The following is a 22,509-nucleotide window of genomic DNA, read 5'->3' as shown; positions in this document are numbered from 1 at the left end:
TTTAAATGTCAATTTTGGCTTAAATTTATTTTTCATATTTGTCTCTAAACTTTTTAAATTTATAAAAAGAGTTTAATTTTAAAAGAATAATTTTTTTTTATCAAAACAACAAAATTTAGAATTAAAATGAGTTCAATTGAAGCATTTAAATTACCTATAATTATAATTTCTCTATAATTTTCAATTACCTCATTCAAACATACTCAAAACACATTCACAAAATATTAATTTTATTTTTTTGACTAAAAAAACATTTATTAATTCAAATCGATTCAACATAACTTTTATGATTTTTATGATAATTTTTTTTAATTATTTAAAATTTTTTTTTAAAAAAAAAAAGTTATTTCTACAGTTTACTTTTTTTAGTGAACCTAAAACTTGTAACATAATCTTGTGACTATGGAAGGCTTCCTCGCTGCAATACTTTTGGATTACATTTAGAAGTGCGGTTACGGCTTCCAAGGTAATCCAACTATTTAAATTTTAAATAGATTTTATGATATTATTAAATTAAAGTCCACGTCGGATAATGGGTGGTTGCAGGTCGTGATTGAATCAAACTAAAAAACGTTAGTTCACGCCATGTAGATGAAAATCTTCCCTCAAATACAATGGGGGAGATCGCACAAGCTGGTGGTGCTCTCGTGAGATTCAATATATATTCGATAAAGTTGAAAATATTATGTATTTTAAATTGAGACACCATCTCTTTATCTTAAATTTTTCCTAACTTGTGTTCTGAATTTTTCTAAAATATTTATAAATAAAATTGTTTTTTTATTAGAATAGTTGAATGACTACTAATTTTATTGAATTGTTGGGAGTATAGGACAAACCGCTGGGGTGTAACCTAAATGAGGCCAATCCTGACGAAGACAATAGTTTCTCCTCTCACTTCTTGATATTTTTTGGAATGGTAAATTCATAATGTATCGTGGAAACTTTTAAAAACATAGAGGATGATAGAGTAAGCTACCATCCAGACGAACTGAAGACAAACTATGTGCTGAAAGTCTTTTTTGGAAGAGCTAGTCTTTGATTTCAATGAGGCCCAAAACCGATTCGAAGGCCCGCGCAACAGAAGAACAGTGAAAGTGACAATATTGAGTTTCATTAAGTTATTGCTCGTCCAGAATATTTTGTGTGTGAGACGTTTAGGTTAGAGACTTACCTTTTTTTTCATTAGCTAAAGTTTTGAGTGATAGTTTATAATCTCCATTTAATTACATTAATTTTATTTTTAAAATTGATTTATCGTTAGAAGTCAACCTTATTTATAAGATCTAACTTAATTAACAAATATTAAAATTATTAGATTGAATATCACATTTTAAATTCAAACCTAAAACATCGTAATTATATAAAAATTGATTTAATCTATAATTAATTAAAAAATTACATATTTCTACTCTAATAAAAAAAAATATCAATTCAATATAAAAAAAAGATATTAATACAAGTAAACAATTTTGCTTTTTACGCTCAATAATTTGGTCAACGAAACTGATTATAATGCATCCATAATTTTCTTATTCATTGAGCATAAATATGTGGTTATTGCAATTCTGTAATTAATGTCATTGAGGTGGGTGTTGGGTCTCTCCGCTATAATTCTCATTTATAAACTTGCTTATGTTAAAACAATATCTTATTTTAAAAATAGAATATTTTATTTTTAGTAAAAAAAAGATAAAAATTTAAACTCAAATAAAATAAACTAAAGTTGTTAATTCGTAGTTCAAATGATAAAAATTAATATTATAATATAAAATATTTTGTTCTATTCAAACTTAAAATTTTACAATTGTTTGAGTTAATTATAATATAATATTTTTTTTAAGATAAAATTAATTAACAAAAACACAATCACTAATTTTATTATTGAAAATTAAATTAAACTAAAATAAAATATCGTATTTTTACAAATAAACTAAACTGTATCGCTATTTTTATTAGTATCCCTCCTTTTATTTTATATTGGTCTTTAAATTTGATAGGAAAATAAATATTTAATAGATAATTATTTTATGGACATGCAGTGAATCCTCCTTAAACCAATAAGAAAAAAGGAAATCCAACATCTGGGCTAATCGGTGATACACATAGCATAATTATTTGACAGATCACTTGAACAGATTGATTTGTCTCGATCAAACATGATATATTATGCGAAAAAGGATCAACTCGATTAAATAAAAACTAAGGAAATCAATTAATTTCAACTGTCCTAAAAGAAAATAATCAATGGGAATGCATCTTTTAGTTGCCATAAATTTTTTGAAAGCAAATTATATTTTGTTTTGTTAGTTGTTTAAAGAAAGAGAATGTCTTATACAACGGCGAATCTACGCTAAGAGATGACCAATTTTTTTTAGCAAATTATATATTGATAAAATAATACTAAATGACACTTTAAATAATTAAATTTATGATAATTAATATAATTTTTTTAATATAAAAAAACTAAACTATTTACAAGAAATATATCTTTAAATTTATTTTTAAATCATATCTTAATAATTTTTATTATTATAAATATTTTATTTATAAGTACAGTAGAGATTAAATATAAAAAATAATAGAAATAGATATATTAATTAAGTGATAAATTTTTTAAAAGAAAATAGATATATTAATAGATATATAAATATTTTTTTATAAGAAACTATAAAATTATAATTATTTATTTAAAAAATATTTGTTTTTTGAGGTTGTCCATGTCAATTGGTATCGACATCTCTGGTCTTATACGAAAAGAAAATGTCCACGTTCAATTCTCCAAAATTTATTAATATTATAATTATTCATAATTAATTTATATATATATATATATATATATATAATATAATATAATTCATTCAATTATTGATGATATTTTTTATTTTAAATTTTAAAATTAATTACTCATTTTTGACAACTCAAATCCCAAAACCAAAGTACAAAAGAGTGTAAGCTACACGTGCAGACCTGCCCCCGTTGTCTGGTATAGTGATTAGTGACAATACATTTTTGGGTGGGTCTCACCACAAAATAACTTGAAGCTTTTACACCACAAATTGCTAAACGTATCACTTAATAAATTAAAATGAAAATATAAAGTTAAATTTTTTATATTAAATTAAATATTAATTCCTCTATTTTTAATTAAATATTATTTAAGTTTATTTCCACGTATTAAAAAATACAATAGTCATTAACCTGATTCCATGATCGTCATTTCTCAAACACGCATAAATTAAGATGGTTCAAGTTATTTTTCAAAAAAATGCAATAAATAAAATATATATCTATTCTGGGTGAAAAGAAATATATATCTTTCTGGGTGAAAAGAAATATATCTTGTAATAGATCAAGTCTGATATGAATTAGGTGTTGTAAAATCCAGAAGGTTATTTGTTTTAAACACTTATGTGAGTTTTTGGACGTAGCACAAGTTGAATGAATCACGATACATCCTTGTGTAGTATTCTTTTTGTTATCTCCTTATTTATTAAACCTGATTAATTACTTGAATTAAAACATAAACTGAATTTCTGTTTTTCAAACTAATCAAGAACGTTATCCGTTTTTTTGGTGAAAGCCAATAACGTTATTTGTTTTGTGTTTTCTTAACCAAGATCATTCTTGAGTTAAATCCTTAAGTTTTTCAGAAATTTTTAAATAGAAACATTTACAATTCAAACCCACTTCCTTATAAATCAACATTGTTACTTTAATTATCAGTCTTGATACTGGAGTATATTTTACTACATATTTTTTTATATGAATTTTTTAATTAATGAATTGAGAATATTTATAATATTTTCTTTAAATGCAAAGATAAAAAATCATATGTAACTATGAGTTTCCAAAGTTCGAATCAAAAACATGATATTCGATCTAACAATTTCAACATTTAACAATTGATCTTAACCTTACGGATACAACTTCTAATATTTTATATCTATATATAAATTATTTTTCATATAATTCTAAATTTATATTTTTAACAAGTGTCCTTAAAATATATTAGAATATATAATAATTAATCAGTAATCACATATATAAAATAATGGAATTATCAACACGCAAATGCCTTTAAAGAAAGCACTTAAATGCAACTTAAGTGTTTGCTGGAATTTTTAATTTTAATTTTAATAAGGTTTAATTGCAGTTTTAATTCCTCTATTTTAGCTGAATCACAAAAACAGTCTCTCCATTTTATTTTTCTTTAATTTTGGTATTTCAAATAGAATTTTGATCCAAAACTTGATGAAATGTCATTTTTTTGCGCTTATTTAAGTCACACTATGCTTCAATATCTCGTGGTGCAATAATTGTACTTGAAATCTATGATCATAAATGGTGTGGTTTGATTTTAAAAAATGACACTTTATCAAGTTTTAGACCAAATTTTTATTTAGGGGACCAAAACTGAGGAGAAATAAAATAGAAGATTATTTTTGTGATTCAGTTAAAATACGATGACTAAAACTGCAATTAAGTCTTTTAGTAACTATGAATTTGTGATATTCTCTATTTTATTTTATTTTGAAAAAGTGTGTTCTTCTCTATTCTATCAATAATGAATATTGTTTATGTAAAAAAAATAATTAATATAGTTTTGAAGTAAACAAAAATTTATTTGTTGATATTTCTCTCTCATAAGAAAAATACAAACTATATTAAAGACATGATGTTTTTAATATAGCCATCTAAACTTTTTGTTCATTTAACTATTTCTTCTTTATCTTAAAAAAATATAAATTATTTTTAGTCTGGTATCATAATTTTATATTGTTTTTATTATTCTATATTGTTTTATGTACTTTTTAATCAAAATAAGTGATTTTTTGTAAATTTATATTTTCTTTATGTATTTATGTTATGATGTTTTGTTTGTTTTTTCGGTGCAAATTTATTTATTTTTTCATTTTATTATAATATTTATTTTATTAAAATAGAAAAATTAATTTAATATATATCTAAAAAATTCAACCAATCACTTTAAAGTTGTAAACATTGCAGAGTGATAATGTAAGTATTTCGATAATTTTATTTTATTTTAAATTTGTAAACAATTTTCAATTTAATGTTATTCATGGATATAACAAATTTATATTATTTTCAATTAATTTATCTATTTTAGTTTAAATAAAAAATATGATTATTTTGTGAAGAAAAATGAAGGACATGTCACATCGGTTACGTAGTACCAAGTTACTGACTCACAGTGTTATTTTAGTCTTGTAGTGCCAACGGAGATTCCGGATGGGGTCTGCGTTAACATGCACGATTCTTCGGTGGAATCCAAACATGCAAATACGCAATTGATGTTGTTGACCAACAAACTGTTATTGGCTCATTTCAACTTTTCCTATATGTGTTTCTTTCTTTTTTTTTTGTCTGTCCTAGCTGTTATTTCTAGCAAACACGAAAAAGAAACTCTATATTTCCTTGTTTAAAATATTTACACGTGCGTGTGCAATTTCGTAAGAAAAATTACTTTTGTCATGTAGGCCAAATTGTTAGCTCTTAATAGTTTACAGATGCCAAATTGTTAGCAAGGGTGTGTTTAGGACATAATGAGTATTAATTTCAGAGTAAAAAAGAAAAATACATTAAAATTTGGAAGAATATGTGCATTTTGAGATAATTTTTAATTATAATCGAGTCACTCACAGTAAGACGGAATAAATAATTTAAAAAATATTATTTTATATCTATCACTTCATTTTATTAGTAATTTCAAATTTATTAGGTTAGTTGCTAGCTTATCCACAATTTATCAAATAAAGTCACACGGTCTATTTAAAACAAAAAAAATATTTACATCGGATATAGTTTATAGCGTTTAAGTTAATAGTTTTATTTGATAATATTTTTTTTATGGATTTGTAACGTTTTTTGATAAAATTAATTGAAGTAATAATTGAACATATAACGTTTTATTTTTTCTTCAATTTTTACTCTGATTGTCTTAATTAAAAAAAAATTAATTACAAATAGTTTTTGTCATTTTACATATTTTATAACTATATATTAACTACTACTCTTATCAAACAATTCAACCTAAATGAATTAACTTTAAAGTTCACCTATCAACTAACTTATTAGTTATATCCTCAATTTTCCAAGCAAAACATTAAAGGTTTCATAAGTCATGGATGGATGGACGTATCCATCTTCTACACCTACATATCCACCCCATCGATCCAAACCGTGGCCAATCCTTTTGAGCTCATCAAAATCTACGTTGACATCCATCACTTGGAATGGTCACTGTATACCTTGTGAAGTTGATCCTCTCCATCAAATGGAAGAGAGAGAAACAAAATAAAAGATAGAGAGTAAAGAATGTGTAGAAGATTCAAGTTTGTTTACTATCGCATTATGGGAACGTTGTTACTTCACACATAAAAGCATAAAAATTAGAATCCTATATCCAAGGTAGTTAATCAACCCATTCCCAACAACATAGATTAAAATCATTATTTCTATGTTTGATTTATTAAACAAGAAAAGTGAGAGGAAAGAAAGGTAAGGGAAAGGAAAACAATTTTGTAATTATGATGAGATTTAAAAAATGAGAAAAGAAAAATAGGGGTAAAATTAAAAGTAGAGAAAAAAAATCCATTTATTTCCATATTCTCATATTAGTTACAAGAAACCAGACAATAAAAAGAATTTCGAAATGAATATTTAATCTATTTCCTTAAACTTTTCTCTTGTTAAATATAGAATCCTATATATATCCACCGCATCATGTTTACAGATATAAAAATTATTTCAATCTGAATAATTAAATTAAATAATAATATATTTAAGTAGTAGTTAATATTTTTATTGTAATTATATGATCTAAAGTGAAGAGTTGAGATGAAATACATAGTAAAATGACATAGTCCCGAACTGCAACATATTGTGGTCCGTTTCTAGTAGCTGATAATTCTGCGCTTGGATCCGTAAAACAGTAAAATGTATTCTTCATAACGTGGGAGCTCAGCCAATTATGTTAGACCAATATCACCAATGAAATTTACTTTGGTTAATAGGGATTCATCTTATTAGCCACCTCTATTGAAGGATGAAACAAAAAGTGGTAAATAGACACCAATATTGTAATTTTTGTAGAAATATTGCATTGAAATAATTAAGTTTTTATAGAAATTAACAGTAAAAAAATATAAATAAGTGATGTGTAAATATGAATCGACGTAGATTATTTTGAGTATTGGTTTAAAATAACTACCATAATGAGTATATATGGAAAAGCTAAACAAACATTGGGCCACTTTACTTACTACCTTATAGGCAGTTTGTAGGGAATCTATGTTGTGGGAAGGTGGGGGCATCCCTTGTTTAAGATGGTTGTAGTGTTTGTTTTGTATTAGGCTTTTTGTTGTTGTCAGATATGTGAATAGTTACTACTTGTTATTATGTTGGATTAAGATTGTGCTTTTTTTTTTAATTGTAAAGGTTAAAATACTTCTTATATTCCATTTAATAAAAAAAAACTTTACTTACTACCCTATTGGGCCTCTATTGCCCCATTTGTTAGCACTATTCGCTAGTTATCACTGCCTTGTGCATGTGTACGTGTGATTCATTGAGGACAAATATTTTGCACAATATTCAATATCCAATATTACTATAATTAAGGTTATTCTTCCTTTGGATGCAAATTTTTTTTATGGAACTTTTACCTTGGTAATGTGTTGTGGTTTTTTTATGAGAGTTATATGTTTATTGGTATCGACCAGTCATTGTTGATTTGGAGTATTGTTTCTGCCAAAGGGGAGGCTAAGTTTACATATGGATGCTAAGTGAGATTTTTGAGTTGAGAGATTAGTGACTAAGACCAATTTAGGTCGTGCAAATTAGATCCTCTCCAAAACACACTTCTTCAGCTGGCTTTCCATGGAACATTTTAATATATATACATTTTAACTAAAAATATTAAAATAAATCGACTTATTACACAGTGAAACAATTAATGTTCCCTAAAGAAATTTTGACATTACATCTAAACATAATTGACAATGTGTCTATGAGTTATTTTTTCTATACATTCAACATTTTACTCATTTGTTATTAATTAACGATATTAATTCCATTGGTTCTGAGGTATTTTTCAATCATAGAGCTAAATCATGGATTGTTAGACGATCAATGGCAAGCACATATCATTATTCTTAAGTAAAACAATTTATTTATTAACCTACACTCACATTAATATATAGACTATTATACCAAGCACATTAATTGTAGACACAAGAGCACACACATCACTTGAAAACGACAATCATGGACATAATATTCCTTATATTTTTTTGTTGCTGTTGAAATTATGATTACATCTTAAAACAAACAAACACCATATATATGAATAATTACATGAAAGAATAGATCCTTTATGTCTTCACAAGTGGTAGACTTGTATGTCCCACTAGAATAACTTTTAGGTGTCGTAAGCTTAGCTAATCTTGATCTACAGCATATATCATATGTCCTATTGGGTTTTGCTTGTGACAAAAAATAAAAAGCTTAATAGGCGTCTCTTCATCCACCCAGAGGGATTAAGGAAAATTATTCTTTTTGAGCCATAAAAGAAAAAATTAGATCACGTTACAAAAAGGATAGATAACACAATATTTTAGGACAGCTAACTTGTCGGATAAATTCAAATTGTAAAAAATGTTAAATTAACTTATTACTAATATTTGTTTATAAAAAAATAAAAATAATGTTACTTGAAAGAAACTTTACAAGAAACTTATATAAAAAGTTAAAGCTAAAATATGACTTATTATTTGTTATAGACTTATTTTAAGACTCGAGTTTGATATTTTTTAAAGTTATACATTATTTTAGTGTAAGCCAGAGTATCCTTCATGTACAACTTAATAAATTTATCTTGAGAGTTTGGTAGAATTTAAATGGACGATAAATTCTCACTAAATTTTTTAATGTTGTTCCATGCTCAAGTCTAGGTTCGAACTTACGACTTTGATTAAGTTAGAAGAGACAAGTGTCATCTCATCTAAGTACTCTTGAGAAGTTGTATGTTAACTTAAAAGTCTATTTTATAATAATTTATTCAAATAACTTATCTTTAGATAAATTAACTAGTTAATAGACTAATAAATTAAATTACATTTTGATATATTTTAAAATTATATTTTAGATAATCTAATTTTATATGACATATGTTTAAACTCTATTTATAATATCTTTAAATATGCCAATTACCCTTCATATGAAAATTTATTTTTAATATAGGTTTTAGATTGAAAAATTCTTTCTTAAATTATTGAAATTGATTTCTTTTGATATTTCTTTTCAATCAATAATAAAGTCAATCTATTTAATCTTTGTTGGAAATTATTTATTTTAGATAGTTTTTTTAAACTTTAGTTTTAAAATAGTAGAATATGTAGGGTTATGAACTTATGATGATGGCATGATCACGGGAGGATCGACTATTAATTAAGTAAAAAATTTACTTTATTTTGAGGTATAAAACGATTGTCTTAATGACATTATTCAACGAATTGGATTTAGAAATATTTGAATGAGAATGACCTGTATTATGTTTGATCTTGGTTCCTTTTTTTAAGGTTTATTTGAGTTGGAATATATTCTTATATTTCAGTTTTAACATATTTTTTTTCTATTTTAAAAAAATAACAATAATCCTGCATGACCAGTATTTCAAACCAAATAAATGGAGATGAATAGAATAGATTAACATAAACCATTCTAAGAATATTAAAGAAAATTAATTTTTATTTTTATTTTTATTGAGATGAAAACCATATTTTAGCTAGCATAAAGTATATGAAACAAATAATTGAAGGTTCAGTGATATACAAATTAATTACATTGTCTGCCATTAATTAATTTTCTTTTGTTTGGTATAAGTTGAAATGATAGCACTACTGCATTGCACACAAGAATGAAATAGAATATTATCAAAAGAAAGTAATTTATTTGTTTAACGATTAACCATTATTATTATGAATCATTAAACTTTCTATATAGTATTCTCTTTCATACTAAAACAATACTCCAATTCAAGTATCTAATCAGATGAAAGGAATTTATAAAAGTAAGCTATGATAAGAAAAAGATCTTTTTTTGTATAGATAGATATGAACAAATAATTATCACATCAATATATACATTAGACTCAAATAGTGTTATCCACATTACTATGTATTATATGCATCTCTAAATGGAAGTGAAAACTTGCCACAAATGTATCTTGAAAGTTAGAAACTTAAATTCTATTTGTGACACATCAAATTAGTAACAATTGTAGTAAAATTCAAGCCTTCAAAAATAGAAATTTTATTATAACATATAATATATATATGTTCCAACAGAAAGTATGCATATGTGATTAAAGACATATAATGTGCTGCAAGTCTAAGTTTGACATATTGAATAATTGTACAAAAACATATAAACATATATAATAAATAATAATAATGCCATGGTTGTGACTGTGATTGTAAGTAAGTGGTTCCTTGTTGAGAATCACTATGATGACTAGCTTCAACTTTTCCAGTCCACTGCGAGTCTACTATGAGTACAAGCAACATAACAGTCTCTGCTAAATCTTTAAAAGCAGATAAATGATTTATCAGAATTTGAACACTTTTTCATCTGCAACCAAACAGAATCCAAAGACAAACAAACAGTCTTATATCTATCATCAGATTTCACAGCAGCTTTCACATAATATTATTATAAAAATAAAAATAAAAACCCTAAATATGATAATAAAAAGAGCATTGATTAAGAGAAGAGTGTCAATTGATGATATCTAATGAGTTTGCAGCAGTAGGAGGTGGTGTTGGCAATGGTGGACGCTTTCTTTTCTTCTTTTCGTAACTGATTCCTCTTGCTTTGGATTGAAGATCACGAACCTCACGAAGGTAGAGCCTCACTGCTCGAGCACCGAAAGGATTAGCTTCTGGTTTTCCTCCATTTTCTTCAAAGGCTGCACGAAGACGACCTATTAGTGCATCAAGGCTTCCCCATGCTTGTCTTAGAGGACATGGACATGGCCCTGGAGGGTTTGGATGTCCATAAAACGGACATATTGGTGTGTGAACTTTTGTCTTCCCAAATTGATCCAGGTACCTACACACATTCAACTATTATTCTGAGATATATTTATACATAATCAACACTTTCAAAAATATGTGACTACAATTTCAATAGCGATTTGGATCTTCTCCACTTTCCATCTCTCATCAATTCTTCTTCTCTCTTACTCTCTCTTCCATTTGCTATAGAAGATCCATTTCAAAACATAAAGAATTGTGTTTTATATGTCACAAACTAATATTAAGAATTGCGATGCAATTGGAAGTGCTATTTAAAACCTTGATATGTAGTGTTAGAGATAGAAATAAAAAGAAAGAGAGGGTGCATGTTGATTATATTTACATATTTACCTGAGAAATTCAAGAACATGTGCACCGCTGCACCGCGAGAGCGAAAGAGGAGGTCGATGATTCTTAAGATACTGACCGAAAGTGTTCCAATCACGGCGTTTCTGATTCTCATAGCGGCTGCTACTGTTTGGTGTGTTGGTGGTGATGGTTGAAACAGCTGATGATGAAGAACTTCCACTTGCTGTTGTTGTTAAGCTTGTTGTACTGCTTATACTGTTGTTGTTATTCATGAAGTTGCAGCTGTTTTCAATGTTACATGTGTTTATAAATTCTTGAATTGAATCCATATATATATATATACTTCAACTTTAATTAATTTCCTTCAACTCTTTGCTTTGTAGATCCAAAGTTGCTTTGACAGGAGTACCTTGTTTTTCTAGGGTTCCTGTGATCAGAGTGAGATGAGAGTTACTATACTTATAATTTCAATGATTTCTTGTTTGATTTTTTATAATCCTTTTACAAGTTTCTTTAAAATGAAATCAAGAACAACTTTTGAAGAAAGAAAGGAAACAAATTCTGATTGTTAATTGGTAGGTTACAGAATTTGTTGTGTTTATTTTAGGAGATAGAAATAGGAGATATATACCTGAAAATGATGAAGCAGAAAGAAGGAATTCTTTTTTTTTTCTTTTCAATGTGTGATGAGATTGATTGGATGAGTATTGTGAAGTGTTAATTGAAGTATATATAGTTAGAAAGCTCTTCTCAAAGATATAGCAGTGTATTTTTTAGAAGCTTTGATTTCTGATATTTTTTCCTTAAAAGGGTGAAACAAACTCAAACTTGGTTCATGATATCATAGCTTGTTAATGGTTATATTAATATATTTCATTCTTGATGTAGAGAGAGAGAGAGAGAGAGAGAGAGAGAGAGAGAGAGAGAGAGAGAGAGAGAGAGAGAGAGGGTTTGGAGGAAATAGGAAAGAAAAGTTGGACAGTAGGTTTGGATGGAGACAGGAAAAAGTTTGGAGGGGGTAAAAATGAGGGAATAACATGATTCTCTTTTCTTTTCTTGACTCCTGTAGTTTTGAATGACACTTCCTTTTCAATTGACTCTAATGCCCCTACCAATTTACCCTTTTTAACCTTTCCTTTTCTCTTTCAAAATGTAAATACTTTCATTTCTGACACTACCTTTGTCCACTTCTCACCATCCTTTTAAGTAATAATAAATAATGATAATCAAAATTCAACAAAAAAAATATCAAATGAATTCCTCGATATCAAACATGCTATCAGTATTAAATGACCTGTGTATATAAAAAGTTATTTATATTTAAAGGTTAAATATATTTTTAATATATTTATAACATTAAAACATCACATAACATTTTTTTACTATATTTGTAAGTTTTCTTATTACAAAAATTAAGAAAAGTGAGATGAAACAAAAACAATGAAATAAATGTTTTTAACTGCATGCATATATATACTACCATATTATATTTATAAATTATATTGCTAGAGAATAAATATACTACTATAATATGGAGGAAATCAAAATGCAAGTAGAGGCACGAGTCTACGTTATCCTCACCGTGGACCCGTCCCCTACGCATGTTTACTGTCTGTGTGGAAAAATTATATGGGGATTCATAAATTTAAAAGATAAAAACTAACAGCAGAGTAAAAATTCATTGGATTTGATTATTAAGAACAAATTCATCTAATTATGATTTGATTTAAGTTGATATAAAATATTAAATGTGTTTCAATATAACATATAACTTAATGTGAACGGATAAAGTATTTCATGAAAATAGAAATTAGAGACCGTTTCATGAGATTTGTAATGTTTCAAATTTGATATATACAAGTGGTAAAAAGAGAGAAATAAATGTGATTTATATTAATCAAAACATAACATTTTATATGTTAATATGATTTTATAACACACAGTTCAAAATAAATAAATAAAAACTTATTTTAACAGAAAAATTAAACTTTACCGCTAATTTTTATAAAAGATAGCTTAAGATATTAATGTTCCTTCGTATAAAATGTCAAATATTTTTATAATAAATTTTTTACTCTATTGTTAATAAATTAGTAAATTCCCTCAAAACATTTATAGATTAACGTAGATATTGAGATTTTGTCGACATACTTATTTTTACAGGATGTTAATGTAGTAAATGGGAAATTACTACTGAAAAAATATTAAATTAGCGTGAAAATCTAGAGAAAAATTAAAACATGAAATTCATCTTTTAATTTTTTCTATCTGCTAGTGAATGTTAATATTACTATGATAATATCTACATTAATTAGTTAATGTCGGTACATGGGTTGGCCGAAAGTTATTACGTGGTTTGGTGATTTAATAGAGTTAGAGTGAATCAGCTATTTCAAAAAACTATTGGTGTTGATATTATGTTTTTGTCAGACAGAATTTTAATTAATGTTGATATCAATACGTAACTGTGAAATTACTATTCAAAAAGATTAAATTAGCAAGGAAAATCTAGAGACATAAATTAAAATATAAAGTCAATTTAGTGACGAGAAAATTAGAGAGATTTTTGTTGTAGTTAATGATATAAAGCGAATTTTATGTGTTCCCATTAATATTGAAAAGAAACTAATTTCTTATTATTTACAGCTTAATTTGATGAACTAGTTTTGGTCTCGTTCAGGTTAGTTATTCCACATAATGCTGGCTAATATTCAAAACAAATTATGTAATAAAATAATTAAAATATTTAATCATCTTATATTAAAAATATATATAATTAAAACAGAATAAATGTAACATTGAAAATAATATAAGTAATATTAAATTAAAATATATAATAAAAAAATTACATTTTAAATTAAAATTGTCAATTATTTTGAGAGAGAGTAAACATAAGCATATTAAATTGAGTTTGATTTTTTTTTTTAATTTAAAAAAGATAAAAAAATCCACTACAATTAATTCATAGATTTTTTATTTAAATTCGCATTAAACCTAATAATATTGGTATTCTCTTATTTGAAGTCGGTTAAACTTAACAATATCGGTATTTGATACTTGAAATATAACTTAATTATTGTGGTTGATTTAATTTTGAGACTTGCGTAGTCTGGCCTCTTGGGTGCAATAATTCGTTTTTAATTACGTTGGATTATTGTTAGGTAACTGCTGCAAAATTGTGCAGGCACGAGAGCAACGAACGATAACTAGATAGTGAAACATGTTGCATTGCAGCAGCCTGCAGGGTTCTGCATCTGGGTGCTCATGCTCAAGGGGTTTTGCAATTTTCGTTACTATCTCATCTATTTCCGTCACTTTTGCGACTCTGTACGGTCTTTTTTTTTTTAAGAAAAAAAATTATATTTAAATATATTATTATTAAAGTAAAATTTATTTTACCTTTAAAATTAATTATAAGTTAAAGTTATAGTTTGTACCTTTTAATTTTTAAAATGTATTTTAATTTAATATTCAATTCCATTTTACGTAAATATATTAAAAATTAAATATTTTAAATTTGATTTGCTTTTAATTAAAATTTAATTTTTACATTTCATTCAATTACTTAGTTATTGTCATTGCAGGAACTTCTATGAATAATGATTTTGTTTTTCTAATTTGATAATTCTTTAATTGTCTGGTTAGCTTTTTGGTTTTAATAAAATTAGTTTTATTGGCTTTTCAAGTTTGCATAAGAGTGGAACTACTGTATAGCACGACACTCCAGCGCACGAAACATGGACGATGAAAATCAAGCGGATGCAAATAATACATGGGAGAATTAAAAATAAATAATAAAAACAAAAAAGATTTATCCTACACTATTAAACCATTCGTGAGTTTTCGTGCTTATTGGTCTTCCTAAAAGATATTGAACCTCTTAACTTTCTTAATATCCCTTCATTTTTTTATTTTAAAAAAACTATTATTTCTTAATACTCATCGATGTCGTATTCGAAACCATAGGACTAAACCTTCTTGACGATACTTGACATTGTCTATGTCTGTGTCCATCAACAACAAAAAACATAGCATCCCATCAAAGTTTGTATTTTTCAGTCAGAATTTGATTCTATGTTGGGACTGGGTTACGTAGTTATAGTGCTCAATTATATGATTTAGATCAACGATTGAGATTATATCGTGCAATTAAATTAACAGTGTGTTATGAAACGTTTGATCTAAAATACACGGCTCAGATGAAATACAACACGAAAATGCGTGATCCCAAATTATAGCAAATCATGATCCGTTAAATAGTTCAAAGTTTGATCTTTACGGTTCTCATTCTTTTTTAGTTCTTTTCTATTTTTTTGTATCACAGTTCTTTTCTTTTAATACATAAACTTCAACATAAAATAGGTGATTAATTTGTAGACTATCGGTGCTTTGATTAAGTCTGAAAATATAATAGATTAAATAGTTCAATTGATTTGATTTAAAATCTTGAAGGAATAAAATAATCAGAGTTGGAATGCCAACGAATGAAAAAATAATTAATTTAACTAACATTTTTATATATATAAAATAAATTCAAAAATAAGAAAATTTAGAGTTTAACCATCTCGTTCAATTCTTTTATTTATTTTAATTTTATTTTTATTATTTTTTTTAATTTAAATTAAAAGTTTATAGTATATACATCGTGTAAATAAATTTTTATACAAATATAAAATTATTTAATATATTATTGAAATATATCAAAATAAATATTTTATGCATTTGTATTGAAAATTGTTTGTCTTTATAAATCTCTATAACATTTTAGATTTGTGTTAAGTTTTATATACATAATATTTATAATATAAAACTTTAATCTAACGATTTTTTTAATCAAAAAATTGAAAAAAATAAAGAGAATTGAGAGAGATTGAGTGAAATTTGAATCGAGATAATACAAATTAAAAAATTTAGTAAAATTATTCATGTTCATTAAAAATAAAATAAATCTATTCATGTGCATTGAGTAATTAACTTCATGGTTAGTTGACGTTAATGAGAGACAGAGTAAAGGTCCAGGCCTGCTTTCATATAGGAGTAACTTTCTTCTACACTTTCCCTCTTATTTGCACGTAATTTTATTTTATTTTATTTGTACTTAATATTAATTCGTTTTCAGATTAGTTTAGTTGACCAAAAAATCTCTCTGTTTTTGCAAAGGACATGCATGCAGAGGAGGCATTAATTAAATAAACAACTCTATACTCCGTTATTTTTTTTAGTTCTTGTTGGGCTGTCCTTGACAAAATCTTGTACTATAATCTTACACTGTTTTCTTGTCTTTCACAATTTCATATAATTTATAATAAACTCTTCCAATCAATAGTCGTTTAATTTCCATCTCTCTTGTTCCTATCATATACAGTACTTTATTTTATACCTATATTCCCTTAAAATGCATATATATTATAAAAGTATGTATATTAACAAGTAGTAGTAAAACCCTATTTCAAGGATACACCGCACGTTTCACGATCATAGATTATAATTATTTAAGTGGGTGGATCATACTAGCTAGTTAATTTAGGAATTGAGTGTATCTTAAAATAATTTTATTGAATTGAATTTCAAAGTTAATGTAACTTTCAAGCATACTCGACAATTTATGAATTAGTACCTTTCACATCATTAAATAGATAATTAATTCCCTGTATAATATATGCGTATTGTTTTGTTACTCGATCTTTGAGATTTTAGCCTATACCCTATGAGAATCTATGGTCAAATTAGTGATATATTTCACATCCATTCCTAAACCTACGCTAGATTCAATTAATTTAATATATATATAAACCCCGCAGGAATGAAGTAGTTTATTTTCTAAGCTGGATTTATGATGTTCCTTTCATGAAGCAGCTGTTCGTAGTTTGTAAAATATACATATATGTTGTACTATAGTATATTAATATTAACAAACTTAACAGCGACATCTTAATGTGTTACTCGATTGTCAATCTCACTGTTCTGTTAATCGATTTGGAGTAGTTGATGCACTATATTTAGTATATTTAGATTTTTCTGTCAAAATAAGAGGGTTCAGATTTGAAGTCCGATTTTAATTGTTTTTAAATATAAAATTTGAACATAAAATTTAAAATTTAGATTATTTGATTTTGATTTGACACTCTATACACATCAGATTACATGGTAGTTAAAAGCTGTTGATTGCAGCCAATATAGTTCTAAGGGTTAATGCTTGCAAAAGCAGGGTCTCAAACACACAAGTCAATACATATATCATGTGTTATTTAGACACAAAAAATTGATATCTTATATTCGACACCGTGTAAAATACATAATAAGCTAGTGTATTTTTCTCATCATCAACAGTAGATTTATAAAGTGTATAATGTTAGAATTTATGTTCAAAAATTATTTCAGAGATTTACATTGATTCACCGTGTGAGTCATATTTAGCTTGTTCTCCTTCTAATTAATTCTTCATATGAGCTGAACTTGAACTAGTTAACTAGCTTAAGTTAATTGAAAAATAATATTAATTAAGGTGAATATCATATTAACTACCCACTATATATCCTTAACCTATGTTCCATTGGAAATTTGGGCGCAACGTTTTGTCAGCCTATGCAGGAATAGAGGATCAAATTATGGGGGTCTCGTGTGATGCACATGGAAGGAGGGTAAGGAATTTAATGTTAATTTATACAGCCTGTGAAACATGTATCGGAAGGGTAAGGAATTTAATGTTAATTTAGAAGTTCCCCATTGATTTAAAAAAAAAAAAAGTAAATATTGAATGATATATAGTTAGAAAATTTATATTTTTATTACATTAAGATGGTGGGTGAAGATTTGATGCTATATTTATTATTATATGATTCCATAATTTATTTTGATCAAAACATTACTTTTCTGAAAGAGCATCATTATTTGTTATAAATGATTTATAGAAAGAAAGAGGCAAGACATTACTTTTCTAAAAAGAGCAGCGTTATTAATTAGTATTGATTAAAAAGAACTAAAATGTAAAGAGGCTGTTTGTTTGTATTGTGTCTATTAATACGGGGCTTTTATAGTTTTACGACAAAAAAAAGTATTAATGGGCTTGAGTGGGCCCAATGTTAATTACGTGATGGTACTAAAGAGTCAGGAACTTAACTACAACTAAGACTTAGCCCTGTTATTTCTGAATCCATAAATAAAATCAGATATACAGATCAGAGACAGCTAGTTGATTCGTGTTCCATGCCTCAACAGGGTTCTCTCTCGACAACTACTACTAAACTGTTGTCTAATTAATTACTTGAATACAATCAATTCTCTTTTCCCTTCACCACTCACTTGAACTGCAAATAAAGACGCCTAAACACCAATGGTTTTTTTCTTCGTGTATATTAAATAATAAAAAAACTCAAACACAACTGCCACTCGAGACATAGTATCAAACCTGATAATATGGTTATTTTATAAATCAGTTTTTTTTTAAATTGTTTTCAAGAAGAGAAGGAAAAAAGAAAAATTGTAATGAACTCCTACAACCTTCAATAGGAGTAAGAAAAAGAAAAAAGGCAACAAAGTAACCAAAATTGTTTATCTTCATGATTTTCCCTTCCCTGGTGCTCCATCACGCTGATTACGAAAAAGAACAAGAAGTTGTTGTGCCTGCATATATGTGAACAACATATTAGCATTTCTTCCACATTTTACATTATGCTTTGTACATGAGATACTATATGTCGTGACAACCAATGTTTCTGCCCCATCTCATAAGTTTTTGTGTTATTGAAAAACTCCATTGTGAAAATAAATATTTCTTTAAGCGTTTATTATGATTTTGTTAAACTAGCAATGCATAATCATAGAAAGTAAAATTTGATTAACTAGTTTCAACAAACTGAATGTGTTAGTTACCATTAGTCCATCATTAAAATAGTTGAGTGTTAGTTACCATTAGTCCATCATTAAAATACAACTATATGTTACTCTAAAATAAAATATAACCAAAAAGAATATTTGATTAAATTTTTAACACGTACATCATTTTTTCAAATATCATTTTTGGTTATATTTAATTTTAAAGAGAGTATTATCTATAGATGAATAACAAGTGATCCAAATGTAACAAAATGACAGTATATGCAAACCGACAAAAATTTAATCATAAAAAATTCAATTGCTTTACCGAAGTCTATTAGTCACCTCATTGAAGATAAAAAAAATATGAGTGACTATTAAGGAAGCAATTGAATGTTTATTACATACTACCAATAAAAAAATATAAAGTCTCTTAAAATAAGCAGCATTGTCTTTTTTATAGACAAAGTAAGCAGGCTTGTGCATGGTTTAAGAGAAAAAGAGAATGAGTTTGATACCTTTTCCTTTGCTCTGAGTGTACCAAATTGGGATAATGCAACTACAGGAGGAACAGCTCCTTCACGGAGAATAAGAGTACAAAATTTACGGCTATGAAGGCTTAGTTGCAAGAGAATGGATGAAGCATTTTCCTTTCCCCTCTGAGAACCTGATTCCACAAGTTCAACAAGTAAAGGGACTCCTCTTTCACGTACAATTTCCAGTCGACCCTCTGGAATTGTTGACAGGTTTGCCAAAAGAGCAACAGCCTTGTCAACCATTCCATCAGCAGGGTCCAATAACATAACCAAAAACTTCACTGCTCCAGCTTCAACTATACGTGCTTTATTCTCGTGACATATTGAAAGGTTAAATAAAGCAGTTGCAGCATCTTTCTTCCCTCTTAGAGTTCCAGAAGCTAGAAGTTCCACCAAAGCTTTTATTGCACCCGTACAACCGATTTTCGCCTTATTGTTTTCTGGTACTGACAGACTGAATAAAGCCGCCGCTGAATTTTCTTTGGCGCCATTATTTCCTGTCTTCAAAACATTGATAAGTCCTTCTATAGCCTCTGCTTCCATAATCAAAGTCCTGTTATCTTCGTTAATCGATAGATTCAGTAAAGCTGTCACAGCATGCTCTTGTGTTATCTTCATATCTGAATATAGCAGTGGAAGTAAATGCATGATAGCTCCACACTGTGCTACAATGATACGGTTGTCCATGTTATGTTTGGTAAGGAGGCGCAATTCTTCTGCGGCGATAGCTTGTGTTTCATTTGATTGACTTTGTAGATCTTTAATTAACTTATTGACATGAGATGTGGTGGTTAATTTATCAGAAACAGGATCAGCATCGACATTTGAATGGCTAGTGATAACAATATTATTATTATTGTTATTGCACTTAATTTCATTCTCCGTCGATGTATTTTTTGATCCAGAGGTTTGAAACTTATCTCGTGATAACGATGGAAAATTCACTAATTCTTTATATGCAGGAGAGGCAGGAAAAACATTAGTAGAAATAGAACGTGAAAATGATTCAGTACTTCTGCTGTGACTATGTGAAGGACCAAGGTATTGTTGCTTAAACTTTTCTGTCTCACCATTCTGGCATCTGTTTGATTCGCCGCTTAATCTGGACGAGTCTTCACCCTTTTGATTCTCAAATGCATTTATAGTTTGAATGGATGGTTTTGAATTGGAATTGCTACTAGAATATTCCAAGCTATTGACACGGTCTAAATCTTGATGCAATAAATTATCGGAAGGGTTTGAAATTTTTGTCGAATTACCAGGATTTGAGTTACTGGGAAGTTTGAAGTTATTTTCTTCACACCAATTTGTTATCATAGCTTTAACAGTAGAATTGGGAATTAGATCTGTATGAGTAAGTTTCTGGTGAGTTTTGGGACAAATAAGCAGCTCATTATCAAGCCACATTTGAATGGACCCCCTCTCATATGTTTGACCTGAAGCCACAATAACAGGATCCAACATGATTTCCAGTGATAAAGGGCATAGAAAGTATGATGGTATTGAGACACCACTTTTGACTTCAGGGCATTTAGATTTCGTCGCATAATCGCGCAAAATGCACACAATATTCATAATTTGGTTAACTTCATCCAACTCCTCTTTTGTTTTGTTGACTTGTGCATTCACATTCAACCTTTCCTTTTCAACATCAATACTTTCTTTTAGAAGCTCGTGACTTGATGTCAATTTAAGTAACTCTATAATTTCCCTTAAATGTTCATAGCAAGGTTTAATATTATCCTTTTGATTTCTCAGTGCTTCTTCTATATAGAGTGTTGTTGAATCCTTCTTAAAACTCTGAAGTTCTTGCATATGGTGCTGAAAAAGTTGCCACTAATTAGTTTCACAACTACAATGATCAAGAAACAAGTAGTTTCAAACTTTGGACATACCTGAAGATTAGCCAAAACTGAGGAAGAGGAAGTTGACATTGAAGATCTATTAATTATGTGACAAATTATAAGTGAAGTGCTTTGTAACTTTATTAACATTTTTCCACTTAGAAGAACCTAAAAATAACACAATCCCAACAAAAACAATTAAATAGGCTGCAATCAATATCTCCGAAATAAAACAGACATATGAGAAAGGCAACGGTGATTCATTGTCTCCTTTCAACATTGTTCAAATGTCTGACAAAGAGGCGATTGGTCCTAACATTTTTGAAACAATAGTTGCAAAATAATGATATTGGTTTAATTATGAAATAACTAACTGCTTACATTGTGGATCCTACTCATCTTTGGGCTCCGTTTTTCAATGAACTCCATAGCTTCATTAACCTGCATATTCAATTCTTCACATTCTCTGTACAAATTTTTGTCTAAAGGGATTTTGTAATCCACAACATCATCAAGCACTGGTTTCAAACACTTTAAGACACCAACCATATTATTATAGTTCTTCTGAAGGGGTATAAGTTTCACTGTTTGGCAAGAAACTAGATGAATGAATCGAGAAATGGTGTTGACCACACATTTTGCTGAAGTTATATCCATTTGATCTGTTCTGGTAAGATCATACAACAAACTAATATTATAAAAGCAACATAGAAATTAAAAAAAAATTATTTTGTAATGTTTACTATATAATTAAGCTGATGTATAAGATAGTCTCGTGTTTATTTTTGGATAAAATGCACATAACATGTGACAGCTTAGCCAAACTAAGGAACTTGATTCCCTAAACTTACCAAACAAAGTAGAGTTGTGTAAATTTAATGAACCCCTTTGGCAAGTGTAGATAAC

The 22,509-nt window shown here is 27.5% G+C and overlaps 2 protein-coding genes across 2 annotated transcripts; both read right to left on the bottom strand.

Moving 5' to 3' along the window:
• Nucleotides 1–10,319: 10,319 nt before the first annotated feature.
• LOC101490141 (protein LIGHT-DEPENDENT SHORT HYPOCOTYLS 4-like) lies at nucleotides 10,320–11,737 on the bottom strand. The gene is made up of 2 exons (XM_004493726.4): nucleotides 11,451–11,737; nucleotides 10,320–11,133 (listed from the first exon to the last, which is right to left on the bottom strand). Exons 1-2 carry the CDS (start codon nucleotides 11,735–11,737, stop codon nucleotides 10,800–10,802), a joined length of 621 nt encoding a protein of 206 aa, XP_004493783.1. The 3' UTR covers nucleotides 10,320–10,799.
• Nucleotides 11,738–18,710: 6,973 nt separating this feature from the next.
• LOC101489600 (U-box domain-containing protein 3) lies at nucleotides 18,711–22,240 on the bottom strand. Its single transcript, XM_004493724.4, has 4 exons — nucleotides 21,985–22,240; nucleotides 21,655–21,771; nucleotides 19,742–21,580; nucleotides 18,711–19,031 (listed from the first exon to the last, which is right to left on the bottom strand). The coding sequence occupies exons 1-4, from the start codon at nucleotides 22,150–22,152 to the stop codon at nucleotides 18,966–18,968; spliced, it is 2,190 nt and encodes a 729-aa protein (XP_004493781.2). The 5' UTR covers nucleotides 22,153–22,240; the 3' UTR covers nucleotides 18,711–18,965.
• Between the last annotated feature and the right edge of the window lie 269 nt (nucleotides 22,241–22,509).

This window comes from Cicer arietinum, chromosome 3 (genome assembly GCF_000331145.2).
Source record: "Cicer arietinum cultivar CDC Frontier isolate Library 1 chromosome 3, Cicar.CDCFrontier_v2.0, whole genome shotgun sequence".
Taxonomy (NCBI): Eukaryota; Viridiplantae; Streptophyta; class Magnoliopsida; order Fabales; family Fabaceae; genus Cicer; species Cicer arietinum.
The sequence above is the reverse complement of the archived record's forward strand: the minus strand, read 5'-3'. Positions and strand labels throughout refer to the sequence as shown.